The sequence below is a fragment of the Perognathus longimembris genome, chromosome 28 (genome assembly GCF_023159225.1).
Source record: "Perognathus longimembris pacificus isolate PPM17 chromosome 28, ASM2315922v1, whole genome shotgun sequence".
Lineage (NCBI taxonomy): Eukaryota > Metazoa > Chordata > Mammalia > Rodentia > Heteromyidae > Perognathus > Perognathus longimembris.
Window position 1 is genome coordinate 38,109,524 of NC_063188.1, and position 13,388 is coordinate 38,122,911.

Sequence of the window (13,388 nt, forward strand, 5' to 3'; positions counted from 1 at the left end):
TACCTGCAACAATCTCCAGGAAAGCAACAGGGTCACTGGTGCCAGTAGTCACCCATGGCCATCTCTAATATAAGATAGGACCTAGAGCAAATGGGAACTCTGTGACCACCTTCTGAGAAGCCCAAGTCTCACAGTCCACTGTTGGTCTTAATTGCTTCAGAACATATCCAAATCCTTGTTCTAGCTTCTTTACAATCTCTCCTCCATCTAAGAAAGATTTGCTCACTCTGGCTACCACCTGACTGCTAATTGGGCCCCAAACCCATCCTAGGATTTTCAGTTCCTCACTGAATAATTTGTCTCCATTTAACTGTCATTAAGGTGACCACCTGCTGACAGCATGCTTTTTTGGCAACCTGAAACCAGGTCAGGTGTGTGCCCCACCTATTTTACTCAGTCCCCACTTCTTCACGGCCAGTATTCTTACCATTCTATCTGTGCTTCATCATGCATTTTCCAGCCATGCATGGAATGTTCATGAGAACACAGCTGTATTGCTCATCCTACAGTAACAAAAGATCATGCCTCCTGTGTATACCTTTACCAAAGGTCCCATTGTTCCTGTGGGAGAACATGTTTCACTTGACCGTATTATGTGTGTGTCCAAGTCCTGAGAAGCCTTCCCTCTGGTTACTCTACATGGCCGCCTGTGCATACAAAGTTAAGTCCAGAACACCCTAGGAAGAATATCACACTCACTAGCTCCAGGAATGTCTCATATTCCTCTGCACTATCATTTAAGACATAGACTAGAATAAGGAATGTTTCTCCCACTTTTCATAACATCTAGGTTTCCCAGTCCCTGCCAGTTTCCACTTGCCACAGAAAGTACCCAAACTCTCGTTCTTGGCCCATTGTCTCTTTACCACCCAGGGATGATTTGCTAACCATGGCCAGACCCCAAGCTCTAGCTGGGGCCCAAACATCAGTCCTAGGGAACTATAGTTTTCTCACTTAGTAATTTCCATCTGCATTGAAAAGTCATCTTGATAGTCAAGTTGTGGTATCATGTTTCCATGGCAACCCAATCTGCAGTAAGTCCTTCACCTCAACTATCTTACTTTCTTATGTCCCATTTCAACAGCATCAATATTCCTTCTATTTTTCTTGAGTTTCATCTTACAGTTTCCAGCTCTATATATGGAATGTGCATGAGCACACGGCTGTACTGCCTATTGCACAGTAACCAAAGGGGGATGCTTTCCCCCCTGTGCATCATTCCAGAAGGCCCCTCACTTGCTGTGGAGAGCTCTCCATCTAAGCACATATTAGGGAAGCCTCTCTTTAGTGATTTCTTCCTTCTTTTATGTTGTGCACATGCCTTTGCATAATAAGTGTCTCCATTATATCTCAGAACGTGTCATGCTGATCGGAGGGTCACACATCTTTTGTTTTCATGAGACATTCCTTCACTGCATTCTAAACCGGAAATAATCCCACTTGGGTTGAATCTGTGCATGTCCTCCTCCCAGGGAGGTTGGCCCTTATATTTCTGTGGCTATCAGCGACCTCAGTAGAATACCAACACATTGCTTTTGGACTTGATCACTTTGACCATCTCTAAAAAGTTGTGATTGTTTCATGTCAAGCTTCTCTTGCAACTGAGAAGAGCATATTGTTTACCAGACTAGCAAGTCTCTCTGAACTATTTTGTCTTCTGTGTCCTACCTTGTCATGATTCAAAATTCCTTCACTCTTCAGATCACCTGAGAAAGCAGAAGCATTAGAAAAACCTGGCAAGAATGCCTGCAATTGGTAGAAATCTGCTCACGTTGTGAACACAAAATATGTTTTTGTTGTCATGAATTTTGTTGTGTATACAAATGTCCTTTGATGACCAATATAAGTACACTGAAACTCAGTGGTATCACCAGTGTTCTTTGTGATGACTTAGCCATCTGAGGAGAAACATGTGAGACACACACCACTCTATGCAGTCAGCCATCTGTGGCCCAAATTAGAAACTGTTCATAACCAACTGACTGAACTAGGAAAATTGAAAAGATAACATTTGACATCGTTTTACCCTTGATGTCAGTGTAACTGATTTTGGTTCCCTGGATATTTTATATACGTGTATTGGAACTAGGGAAGAGAAGGGGAGTATCAAAATTGAGAGACAAACCAATGCAATAGCAATACTTACAAAACTATATGCTGTAAACCAACTGTACAACTCATGGGGGGAGATGGGGAGGGGGGGATGAGGGGGGGAGGCAGGGGAACAATGAGGAAGGAGGTAACAAGTTGGATAAGAAATGTATGCACTGCCTTACGTAAGAAACTGTAACCCCTCTCTAAATCACTTTGAAAATGAAATGAATAATTTTTTAAAACGATAACATTTGAGGAAGCTCTGTTGTTTTAGGGAGGCTGGCCTAGAATAGTCCTTTAGTGGGTACAAACATACTCAGTTCATTCACTGTTTCATCCTGAAGAATTCTTGTCCTCCATTCCAGATATATATACATATATATGTATATGTATATACATATATATGTATATATATATATATATTTACCATATGGAGGTATATCACAACAAAAGCACATCTCCCTCTCCCCACCTCCACACCTGCTCTCTTGCAGAAATGGCACAATCTGTCTGGAAGGAGAGGAATGGGATTCACCACTCACACCTTTTCCCTTCAAAAGTCTACATGTCACAATCTCTTGTACAACTACATTGTGCTCACAAAAGTTTTTAAGATAAAAGAAGCTAAAAGTAGCTGAGGGTAGAGTATAACTTGAGGGTATATTGTAGAGCAGTTCCCCAAACCCCTGAGTTTCTCTTGCATCATTTTCAAAGTGAAAGGAAAAAAATTAAAGCCAATAAAGTCCATTCAATTAAGGCTTTGAAAATCCATCACTAACTTGTGAATAAAGGAAATTTCATTCCTATATCAGATTAGTAAATGTATGTCTAATTAAAATATGATGTTTATGAGCTGAAAGTACAGTGTGATTGAGTGCCTAACATGCTGCAAGATCTTGATTCAACTACTAAACATGCAGATAGACAGAAGGACACACACACACACACACACACACAGAGAGAGAGAGAGAGAGAGAGAGAGAGAGAGAGAGAGAGAGAGAGAGAGCGCAGGGTCTGATTCTTTTTTTTTCAAATTTTTATTATCAAACTGATGTACAGAGAGGTTACAGTTTCATACGTTAGGCATTGGATACATTTCTTGTACTGTTTGTTATCTTGTCCCTCATACCCCCCTCCCTTCTTCCCTCCCCCCCGGAGATGTTCAATTCACTTACACCAAACAGTTTTGCAAGTATTGCTTTTGTAGTTGTTTGTCTTTTTTTTACAGGGTCTGATTCTTGATAGTCATCTGCAATGGTATTTTAAACTGCTTTGTCCCACAGAAATCAGTCTAAAATGTCCAGCTCTGTAACTTTAAAAACTGAGAGTGTTCATCAGTAAATGAATTATGATGTAGGAATCCCAAAGCCTGACTACAATGAAACTCTTTGGAGTGGCATAAATGTTTGGTTATGGTGATGCTTGATTATAGTTGAGCGTTGTGTAAAGCAATACAATTATTTAAAATCATTCTGTCAAACTAAACACAAATATTCAAATGTTTTTGGTTTGATCACAGTGTATGCAATGGAACTAGGTGTCCTGTGCAAACAGAAATTTCAAAACAAAAAGTAACTCACCTTCCAATAATACAGGGAGGGAATTATCATTTTCATCTCTAATATTGGGTACATAATCTAGAAACATGTTTTCTGTCCCTCTGTGAAATTCATTAACTTAGCTAGAAATTCTGCTTCAGTGCCTTGGACTAGGAAAGGAGAGAGAAACGGTTGCAGAGTGCTTCCTGTCAAATGTTTGGTATACCCCCCCTCCCACCCTGAGAACTCTGTAATACAAAACAGCTCCATGTAAGTTGAGGGGACCATCATAGTGTGCAGATACAAGTTGATATGCACAATGAGAACTTCCTTCAGAAAATAAATGGAGAGATGTGCAAAGGAACTTAGTCCACACAGTGCTTCCCCTAGAGAACTGTGTCCTTTGGGATGCAACAACTCTCCCAGGCAGTGAGAAAGTCTCTGAAGGTAAAGATGATTACTCTACAAGCAAGGTTGGTTGAGAGTTTTTATTTATAGTAGAAGGGAATTAAAATTTTTCCAGATGTCTTGCTATCCATTTGAGGAAGTATCAATTGCTTTTGTTTTTAAATTGTTTTTACTTCTAAGAAAATGCCAATTTTCATTTCAGAGTAGAGTTAAGCAGTGCCATGGAAATTCTGTCAGATTTGTAACGTATAGGCTGATATATTGTTATGTTTTCTACTACAAGTTCTGAAATCCTCTTATATTTGTTTCCCCCATGGCTGGGTTGACAGGGGCCTACCACCTTGTCGTTGTTCTTGAAGGTCGAGAATGGGTCTTACATACATTTTGCCCATTTTTGCCTTGACCCACTATCATCCCATTCTCAACCTTCCAAGTAGCTACGATTGGATGTGTGAGCCACTATCTATCATCAGGTACATCACCAGGTTATATCTGACTTCTAGGTATCAATTTGTCATTGATACACTACCAACAGTGTTTGGAGTCTGTGAGAATACAAGATATTTTTTTTTTTTAGTTCTTGATTTAAAATAGTATAAAGTAGATAGGCAGTGATAAATTGACTCACTGAACACGTTGCTCAATTGCCTTACTCAGTAAAGGGGTACTGAATAATAAACCAAAGAATGTGATTAAGCACAGATGACAATATAGCTACCGAATAAGGCAAAACATAAGCAAAAATGCTTTATACTTTTATGTCAGACATAAATATCTCTATTAATAATTTTAATATATAATTTTTGAGTAGTTTTCATTACTGCATATTTACAAACCAGGTGCCTTTTCATTGATTCTCTTTTCCTTTTATTTCTATTTTGTGGTACTGTGGGATAGACCTAGGTCCTGGTGAGTGCTGGGCAAGCACTTTTCCCCTTGGGCCATGTCCCTAGCACTTTGTGGTTTTTGTTTGGAGGATAGGATCTCATAATTTTGTTCAGGCTGGATTCTAACTTGTTATCCATCTGATTCCAATAGTGAAGTAGCTAGGGTTATGGTCATGCACCTCCACTGGAATTCAATGACCACTAATGATGGCGATGTTTTTGGTGCTCAATGCTTTATATCTTCACATGTCTATACTGTAGATTTGCAAAAAGATAACATTTGATAAACCACAAGTATGAGAAATCCACTTATGTGTGGTCAAACTATTCCAACACCATAATTTGTCAATATAAAAGCAAATATAAGACTGCCCAAGCTTGGATATGAAATATCCCTCTCAGGCTAGTATGCACCATTCTTGATATCTAGATGGTTGTGCCCTTCTGGGAAGGTTTGGGGACTTGAGCTTGTGGGGATAGCTTGAGAAAGGTCATCACAGTAGATTATTTTTATGGTGTACACAATTTCCCAACCCCTTCCTGTATGCTACTTACCTTTGCCTTTCTGTTCCTGGCGATCATCATGGGAATGGCTCTTCTCTGGTATGTACGCTCCACTCATAACTCTGAATGAAATACTGGGCCTTTTCTCACTTGGCTTGTGTATGGTAAATATATTTGTGACAGCAGTGATAAGTCTGACTGATACAGAACTCTGCTTAAATACTGAGGAGCAATGAATATGGGTCCATATGCATATAATTCAGTGCCTTTTTGAAGTTCTTCCAATATGTTTCATGTACATGTGACAGCCCTGTTATTTGGTAACTGTGTGTTCCTACTTTAGTATAGGTCCTTTCTGAATGAAGGTGTCTTAGTTTCCTGAAAATGCACAAAGTTTAGAAAGCAGAAGAATTTGACTATTGTAGTTATTAAGTTCATAGTGGTATATTTGTTTTTTTGTGCATGCCTACAGGGGACAATTCTTTTATTCACACGCCATGCATTCTTTGCCCTCCTAGTTGGCCTCACCGTAACATGAGTGCATCTGTGCTTGGAGATTTCTACACACTTTCTTAACTCCGAGGATAGGTCCAAAATTAATCTTGGAAGCTTCTCATGCAGTGATTAGTGCTCCTCCTTGTCTTGAGCCAAGGGTTAGTGCTTCCAGACACTGCTGGAGAAACCTGACCTTTGGAATCAGCATATATCTGCTCTCTGACAAGTTCAAGTACAATCATGGCTGTGCTGTTTATTTGGATTATTCTCTTTGATAAACTGGGAAATATGCTTTTTCCTGGACACTGAAGATTAGGGACAGTGAAACTTTTTATGAAATTTCCTAATTTCTGAGGCTTTGTTATTATGTTCTTAGTTGGGTGATAGATGTGTGGAAGAACATTTTCCAAATAAAATATGCATTAGTATGATTCTTCTAGAAGAAAGCTTCCCACAGAAAACAAACTTCCTAGACTTAGGAATCTACATTTGTGAATTGGAGTCAACAAGCACAATCAGTGTTTGTTACCCTAACAGACAGCAGTAGAAGATCCTTCTTGTATAATGAACAGTCAATTCTTTAGACTTAAAATTATCTTTAATGCACACATAGCTAGTAACTATGTTATTTTTCTAATTCACTGAAATGCAAGGATTTGGAGGTGCCATTCTTACAGTAAGAATTTATGGATATACCCTTCGTGTTGTCAATACAATACAACATATTCCTAATTACCCTTTGTTTAGTCGTCTAGTTTTTGGCTCTGTATGTGGTCTCATTGACAGCATCCTTGCACTAAAGCAAGGCAAAGAGGGAGGGAAAATAGTACAACTTCTTGCTATATGCCTCCTATTAAATATTCTGCTAGGGACATTGAGGGATCAGACATAAAATTCAGAGTAAGAGAGTCCAACTTATGTGGGCATTATGCAATAAGCACATCACCGAAAAAAGTAAAAACCAAAACAAAGTTTAAATAGGTAGATGAATTTTAATAACAAATACCAACACAAAATGCCAAGAATAATGTAACATTAACACGGAAGCAATATAAATTGTTAATTACCTTTGCATTTTAATAAGTCTTTAAAATTCACTGCATTGTCATTTCAACACACTAGAAATGTAAAACTGAAAAACAAGGTATTAGCTTTTCATGTTTTGGTTTTGTTTTCAAAATGTTATATTATGCATAATTATGTTAAATAAAATATGTCAGTTCTGTTAACATGGTTTTCTTTCTAAGTCGACACTGTAGTTCATTATTATTATTAATGAAAATGATTTACTATTTTACTAATTGTGTTATTATTTTCTCTAAGGTAAGGTATACCTTTTTTCCAGGGCTAAACTTGATTCTCAATCTTCCTTCCTCTGTGGCCTTAATAGCTGAGATTTTAGGAGTAGACCACCATGCCAGCTTTTAATTGTGTTTTTATTGAGTTAGTCTGAAATGGAGTATGTGATAATTTCAACATGAGAAACAATGTACACATTTATGTTTTTCTTTTGAGAAAATGCACTCTGCATTGATATCAACAAGAAAACACTGCAAGTTTTTAATTGTTTTCAGTTATTTCTACTAGGACATTGATATGCAGTAGTGTTGGAATTTCAACATATTAAGAACAAATAACTTTACATGCTTTTTCTATGTGTTCGAAACTCTGTACAATATTATTTCAACATATAAAGTGTGAATGAGTTATTAGTCAGTTATTCCACATCTGTTGCTTATTTCTAAGTCTGGAATATACAAAGTACCTTTTACATTTATAGAATATCACACATTGGAATGGCCAGATTTCTAAGGCTCAATTGACACATGTGCCTAGTACGTGTACCATAGCAAACAAGCAACTCCAGTGCAAGTAAAAAAGAAGCAAGTACATATAAAATGATATCTAACATTAAGGGTACAAATAAGATGAATCAGAAGAAAGAATGTGATAACAGAACCAGAGACAGTAAGGAAAGTGTTATGGCTTAGACCCTAAATGTTCCCAAAAGCTCAATGATAAAGGCTTGGTAACTAAAGGATGGTGATGTTGGGAAGTGGTGACAACTTTGGGATTGGAGGAAATAAGGCATTGGAGGAATGCCTTTGAAAGGGTTATTGGAACTCCAACCCCTCTCCTCTTTCTCCTTCTTGGGGACCATTAAGTGGGCAGTTCTGTTTTGGCGTGAGCTCAACCTCACTACAGGATCAAACATGATGGAGTCAAGCAACCAGTGACTGAAAACTCTGAAAATGAGAACCAAACTAAATAATTACTTCTTATAAGTTGATTGCCTAGGTATTTTACACAATGACAGCAAGGTAACTAACAAAGCAAACAAGAGAAAACCTTTCTGTGGAAGAACCACTTAAGCTATGACCTGAGTGTTGAGGAGCTAACCAACAGTATGGAGGCCAGTTTTACTGAACAGAACACGTAAAGGGAGAAAATACTGTGTATAGGAGGTTAAATAATTTTCAGAGGTGGCCTAAGAAAGATTAGAGGGACAGAAAAACCATGGGAACATTTATACTCTGTGAGGCTTGAGGTAAGAACCGTGCCTTATTAGCCTTCTCACTCATAGCACCTAGAGTAGTATCTAATAATAGACTCTTGGCTGATGTGTATGAAATAATGACTGAGTTCCAGAGGTTAAGATCTAGGAAAGTATGTGGCAACATGCAGTTTTAGACATCAGTAGGTAGGTGGGCATACTTTTCTTTTTTAATAGCAGATGGTTTCTCCTAAGCAACTTAAGGCAACATTAAAGGTAAGATGTTTGAAATACCTTAGGGTGGAAATTAGTGTCTTCAGTCACTACTCTATCAAAGCCATCACTCTATCAAATCATCCAGAAAAGGTTTAAATTGTCCTGACTGGTGTTAATCACCTATAAGTGAACTGATCAATTTGGCAATAAAATGGTATAGCATGAATGGGTCTGCCCATATCACTTATCCAACACTGTGATCAGTAACAAGAAAGCAGTTGTAGAGAACAATAGACAGTAGACTCACAGGACTTCTCAAAGCTCTCTATTTTCTTCTATACATACCAGTTACACATCTAATCTTCCTAACACCAAAGTCTTGAACAGCAGAATTTTAAATATGGTGACTCTGGGCTTCAGGCAAGAATACTGAATGCTTTAAAGGCATACATCATTGTTCTATCAGATCTTTGTACTGTGAAAAATCATGCATATGAAGTGGTCCACTTCATGTCATTCCGTTCAGCTGCCTGCAGCATTACTTTTAATTGTGATTTCACTACAGAAAGCTTTTGTCGGTCTAAGCTGCCACGAAAACCCCATTGATCATAGCAATGTACAGGGATAGGATAAAGCACATACTTCAGGTCCTTCAAGGCTGTTATGTGTGGGAAAATATTCCTAAGCATAGGCATGGTAATAGGATTGGAGGCAAAGCCAAGGACATGAAGCAAAGAACAGCTTCTTATGGCTGGGATGAGAGAAGAGAGAATAGTGTCTGTTATAAGGCAACTATTTATCTCTAGATGCTTCAGGGTACCTGATAGTTTCTCCAGAAGAATCCGTAATGGTTGAGAATCTTCCCAAGTTATCTGGTTGTTACTGAGATTCAATACCCTTAGGCGGCTTGTCTGGAAGCTTTGGGACAGGGAAATGAAGTCTTTAGTAGTCAAGTCACAGACATTCAGATACAAGAAGTCCAGCTCAGGTGACAGGACTCTGCAGAGAGGGAAAAAGTATTTATACCCAATTTTCAAACACATGATGTTTAAATTTTCAGAAAATAAACTTTAGACTAAAATAAGCATTCCTAGATTTCAGATTCCCATGATTCTAGAATAAAATATTTCATGCATACATTGTAGAATCAGTTAATAATGTGTTTTTTATAATTACTCAACAGATAGGCAGTTCTAAGAAATTTCATGTAATCCTAGATACCTCCCCAATCTCTCACCTGAGTATTTTATGCAGCTGATCTTTGACAGAGAAGTAAGCCAGGCTGAGCTCCTGTAGGCTGTCCATCCGCCCAAGGTGAGTGAGAAAAGCTCTAAAGCTTTTCCCTTTATAGGATCTAAATGTGATTTTAGACAGACTAAGGCTGTCCAGGTGGATCATCTGAGCCAAAATGCTGCAAACCTCACTCAAATAAGATCCATGCACTCCCAGGTGATCAATGCATACCAGATCCAGAAACTTCAATGTGCTTCTACATTCTGATACTTTATCAATTTGCAAATCTCTACAGCAGAGATGCAGGGACCCAAAGCTCTGCTCAACTTTACCTAGAACCACAGAAAGCAATTGCCATGTCTTCACAGTACCATCAAGATATAGGTCCACTAATACTTCCATGGGTTGTCTGGATAGTTGAAGCTCAGACTCAGAATCTGAAAAACTGGGCCGGGCTCCTTGTAATTTCAGGATAGAGTTTGGAGAATAAACACAAGACTGAAAACATAATGGGAACCTGTTCAAAAAGTCAGAACATGTAGTCTTGCATTCTGTATCCTGCCTTAAATCTAGGATCCTCAGTTTGGGCACCCTGTAGGAGAGGAAAACATGGCACATATAAGACATAGCAGAATTTAATGTAAACCAGAGACATAAATAACAAGAAGCAGGCACAAAATCTTTTTTCTTGGTCATTACTTCATATACAATCTACCACCAACTCTTTTCTGTGTAATTGCCAGTACTAATATTAATGTCCCTCTTGTGCACAATAATGTCCAATACAAAAACCCATCTTCAATCATCTCTTCATAATCAAATCCGTCTTTATGATCAACTCAAATGGGAGGGTTGGGGGAGGGGAAGTGGGAGAAAAATGAGTGAGGGGGTAACAAGTTTGACAAGAAATGTATTCACTATCTTATGTATGCAACTGTAACACCTCTGCACATCAACTTGACAATAAAATTATATTTTAAAAAAGATAAACTCAAATGTTGTACCAATAGCCACACAAAGATTTTTTTCAATGTCACCAAGTTTATTATCTAATGGACACTAGAACCAAAAACCTGAAGTGGCATGACATGACTGTTCTTTTTTTTTCCTTTTGAGCTGCCATTTAATAAAGCACTTTGTGAATATAATGCATCTTGATCAGTGTTTCCCCCTTCAACATTCTCAGCCCCTTTGACCCACCCCTTTTCTTTATTTTGTGGTACATCCAATGAACTCATGACTGCATTCTCCTTCACTTTCCCTCTTCATTTATCTCCTCCTCTCCCCTTGGTCCCATCTACCCTCTTGCATATGTCCACTTCCTAGTGCTGATTTTGGTAGGCTTTGGCCTAGTCTTTCTAAAAGATTATACTATTTGAGCTCTTCACAGAGTCAATTATAATTTAGTTAATTCATTTGTAACCACTTGGATACCACTCAACGTCTCACAGATTTTCATTATTCACCATTAACTGCTTCTAGAGACTAATAAACCCTCTCATGTCTCATGTCCTTGTATAATGTTTTGATGACTTACCATGTGTTTATTACATATAGGCTTACCGAGAAGAGTTGTGGACAGGAAGGAACTGAAGACCATCAATCAAGGCTTCCACAATTTCACAATATGACTCCTGAACATTCAAAGTCCCAACGTGGAGACAATGAAAAGGCCACATGCTCACTATTGCCTTCAGTATCTTCTTATGTCCACCAGAGACAGCAGCAATAAACAATGGAATAAAAAGTTCTCTTGGGATCTCCTCAAGGGCATGGATGGCTAAAGGCTCATTATTCATCAGAGTCTGTACAGCAAGGTCAAGTAGTGTGCCTGGCTCCTTTGCATCCATATTAATGAACCTATACCAAGGTGAAAAACATTTAGAAATTTGGAGAAGATACCCATAGTTTCTTATTTGTCACTTTAATTCGAACTAGGCAAAATATTAATTAATAAATATAAGACTACTGTAGATAAAGCTATTTAGACAAAGAATAGAAATCAATTAATAGGTAAAGAGGTATACCTATATGCCTATATATGTATGTGAACATGAGACAAGCTAGATTGGGAATATTGAGGTAGGATATTGGGGATATTTTCTGTAATACAAAATATTTTAATCATAAGCAACTAGAACATGTATGTATCCTTCCTCTGTTACAGTTACCCTATTGAGCTGGAACATACAAAAAAGAAGCCATCTCCCTCTTACTTTGTCCCAAGTGATTAACATACTCCTGGAATTAATCATGCTTATCTTGAAGAAAAACATATTTTGTGAAACTTGCCTGGTTCAGTCTTCACCACAGCTCCTCTAATCATGAGTTGCTCATTGGAAGTTACGGAAAGCCAATGGGGGGGCTGGGAATATGGCTTAGAGGTAGAACACTTGCCTTGCATGCATGAAACTCTGGGTTTGAGTCGTCAGCACCACATAAAGAGAAAAAGCCAGAAGTGGTGCAGTGGCTCAAGTGATAGAGTATTAGCCTTGAGCAAAAAAAAAGAAAGCAAAAGAAGAAGCCAGGGACAGTGCTCAGGTCCTGAGTCCAAGCCCCATGACTGGCAAAAAAAGAAAAAGAAAAAGAAAAAGAAAGAAAGAGAGAAAGAAAGAAACAAAGAAACAAAGAAAGGAAGAAAAGACAAAGCTGAAAAGAAAAAAGTCAGCCTTTCAGAGCTAAATGAAAAAGAAAAAGAAAGAAAGAAAAGAAAAGAAAAGAAAAAAGAAGGCTGAAAAGAAAAAAGTCAGCTTATCAGAACTAAATGTCTCAGGCCCAACTGATAATATCAAATTGTTAATGGATGGCACAGAGCAGCTTTGAGTGAAAAAGCTCAGCGACAGTGCCTAGGCCCTGAGTTCAAACCCTATTACTGGCACAAAAAAGAAGAAATATAACTCAACAAGAAGGAAAATATAAATTAACACAAAGATGTAAAACCACACCTTTATCAACTAAAAGTTGTCTGTTTATCATGTTCCCATCAGAGTTCCCTTAGCCAAAGCTCAGGGACTTCAAAGCGTGGACTTCAACTAGGTGCCTGTTTATCCCTGACTAGCAGGGTTGTGTTCCCTAAAAATCCACAGTGTTTACTTAATCAGGTCAATCAACCCCTTATGAACCAAGGGTCATTTCATTATCTTGTAAGCAAGAATGCCCACAAGGCCTCTGCTTGCTTGCTTTCTTCCAGAGGGTAATATGTGTGGTTCTTTCTGTTTTGTGGTACTTTCCTTTCCTAGGCTATCAGTGTTACTAATAAACTTCTATGTATTTGATCTATCCAGTCTTAGGTACCACTGAGGTAAAGGGGAAGACAGCAAAATGAGTATTCTTACCACATATTCATAACCTAAATATAGTCATAAGAAAAAAAGTCAAATAAATTAAAACTAAGATACATTCTAAGAAAGTACTGGATCAGGACTCTTCCAAAGTGTTAGAGTTGTGAAAAATCAAATGCAATGCAGAATCTTAAATTGGATCTTGGAATAGAATTTTTAAAAGGTACTAATGAGATAA

The 13,388-nt window shown here is 38.0% G+C and overlaps 2 protein-coding genes across 3 annotated transcripts in view; both read right to left on the reverse strand.

The window, feature by feature from the left end:
* Bex5 (brain expressed X-linked 5) overlaps nucleotides 1–13,388 on the reverse strand; it is an 851,362-nt gene that overhangs the window by 446,117 nt on the left and 391,857 nt on the right. The gene's annotated exons all lie outside the window — the stretch shown is intronic.
* LOC125343014 (melanoma antigen preferentially expressed in tumors-like) lies at nucleotides 9,122–11,722 on the reverse strand. The gene is made up of 3 exons (XM_048335346.1): nucleotides 11,433–11,722; nucleotides 9,874–10,461; nucleotides 9,122–9,635 (listed from the first exon to the last, which is right to left on the reverse strand). The coding sequence occupies exons 1-3, from the start codon at nucleotides 11,717–11,719 to the stop codon at nucleotides 9,122–9,124; spliced, it is 1,389 nt and encodes a 462-aa protein (XP_048191303.1). The 5' UTR covers nucleotides 11,720–11,722.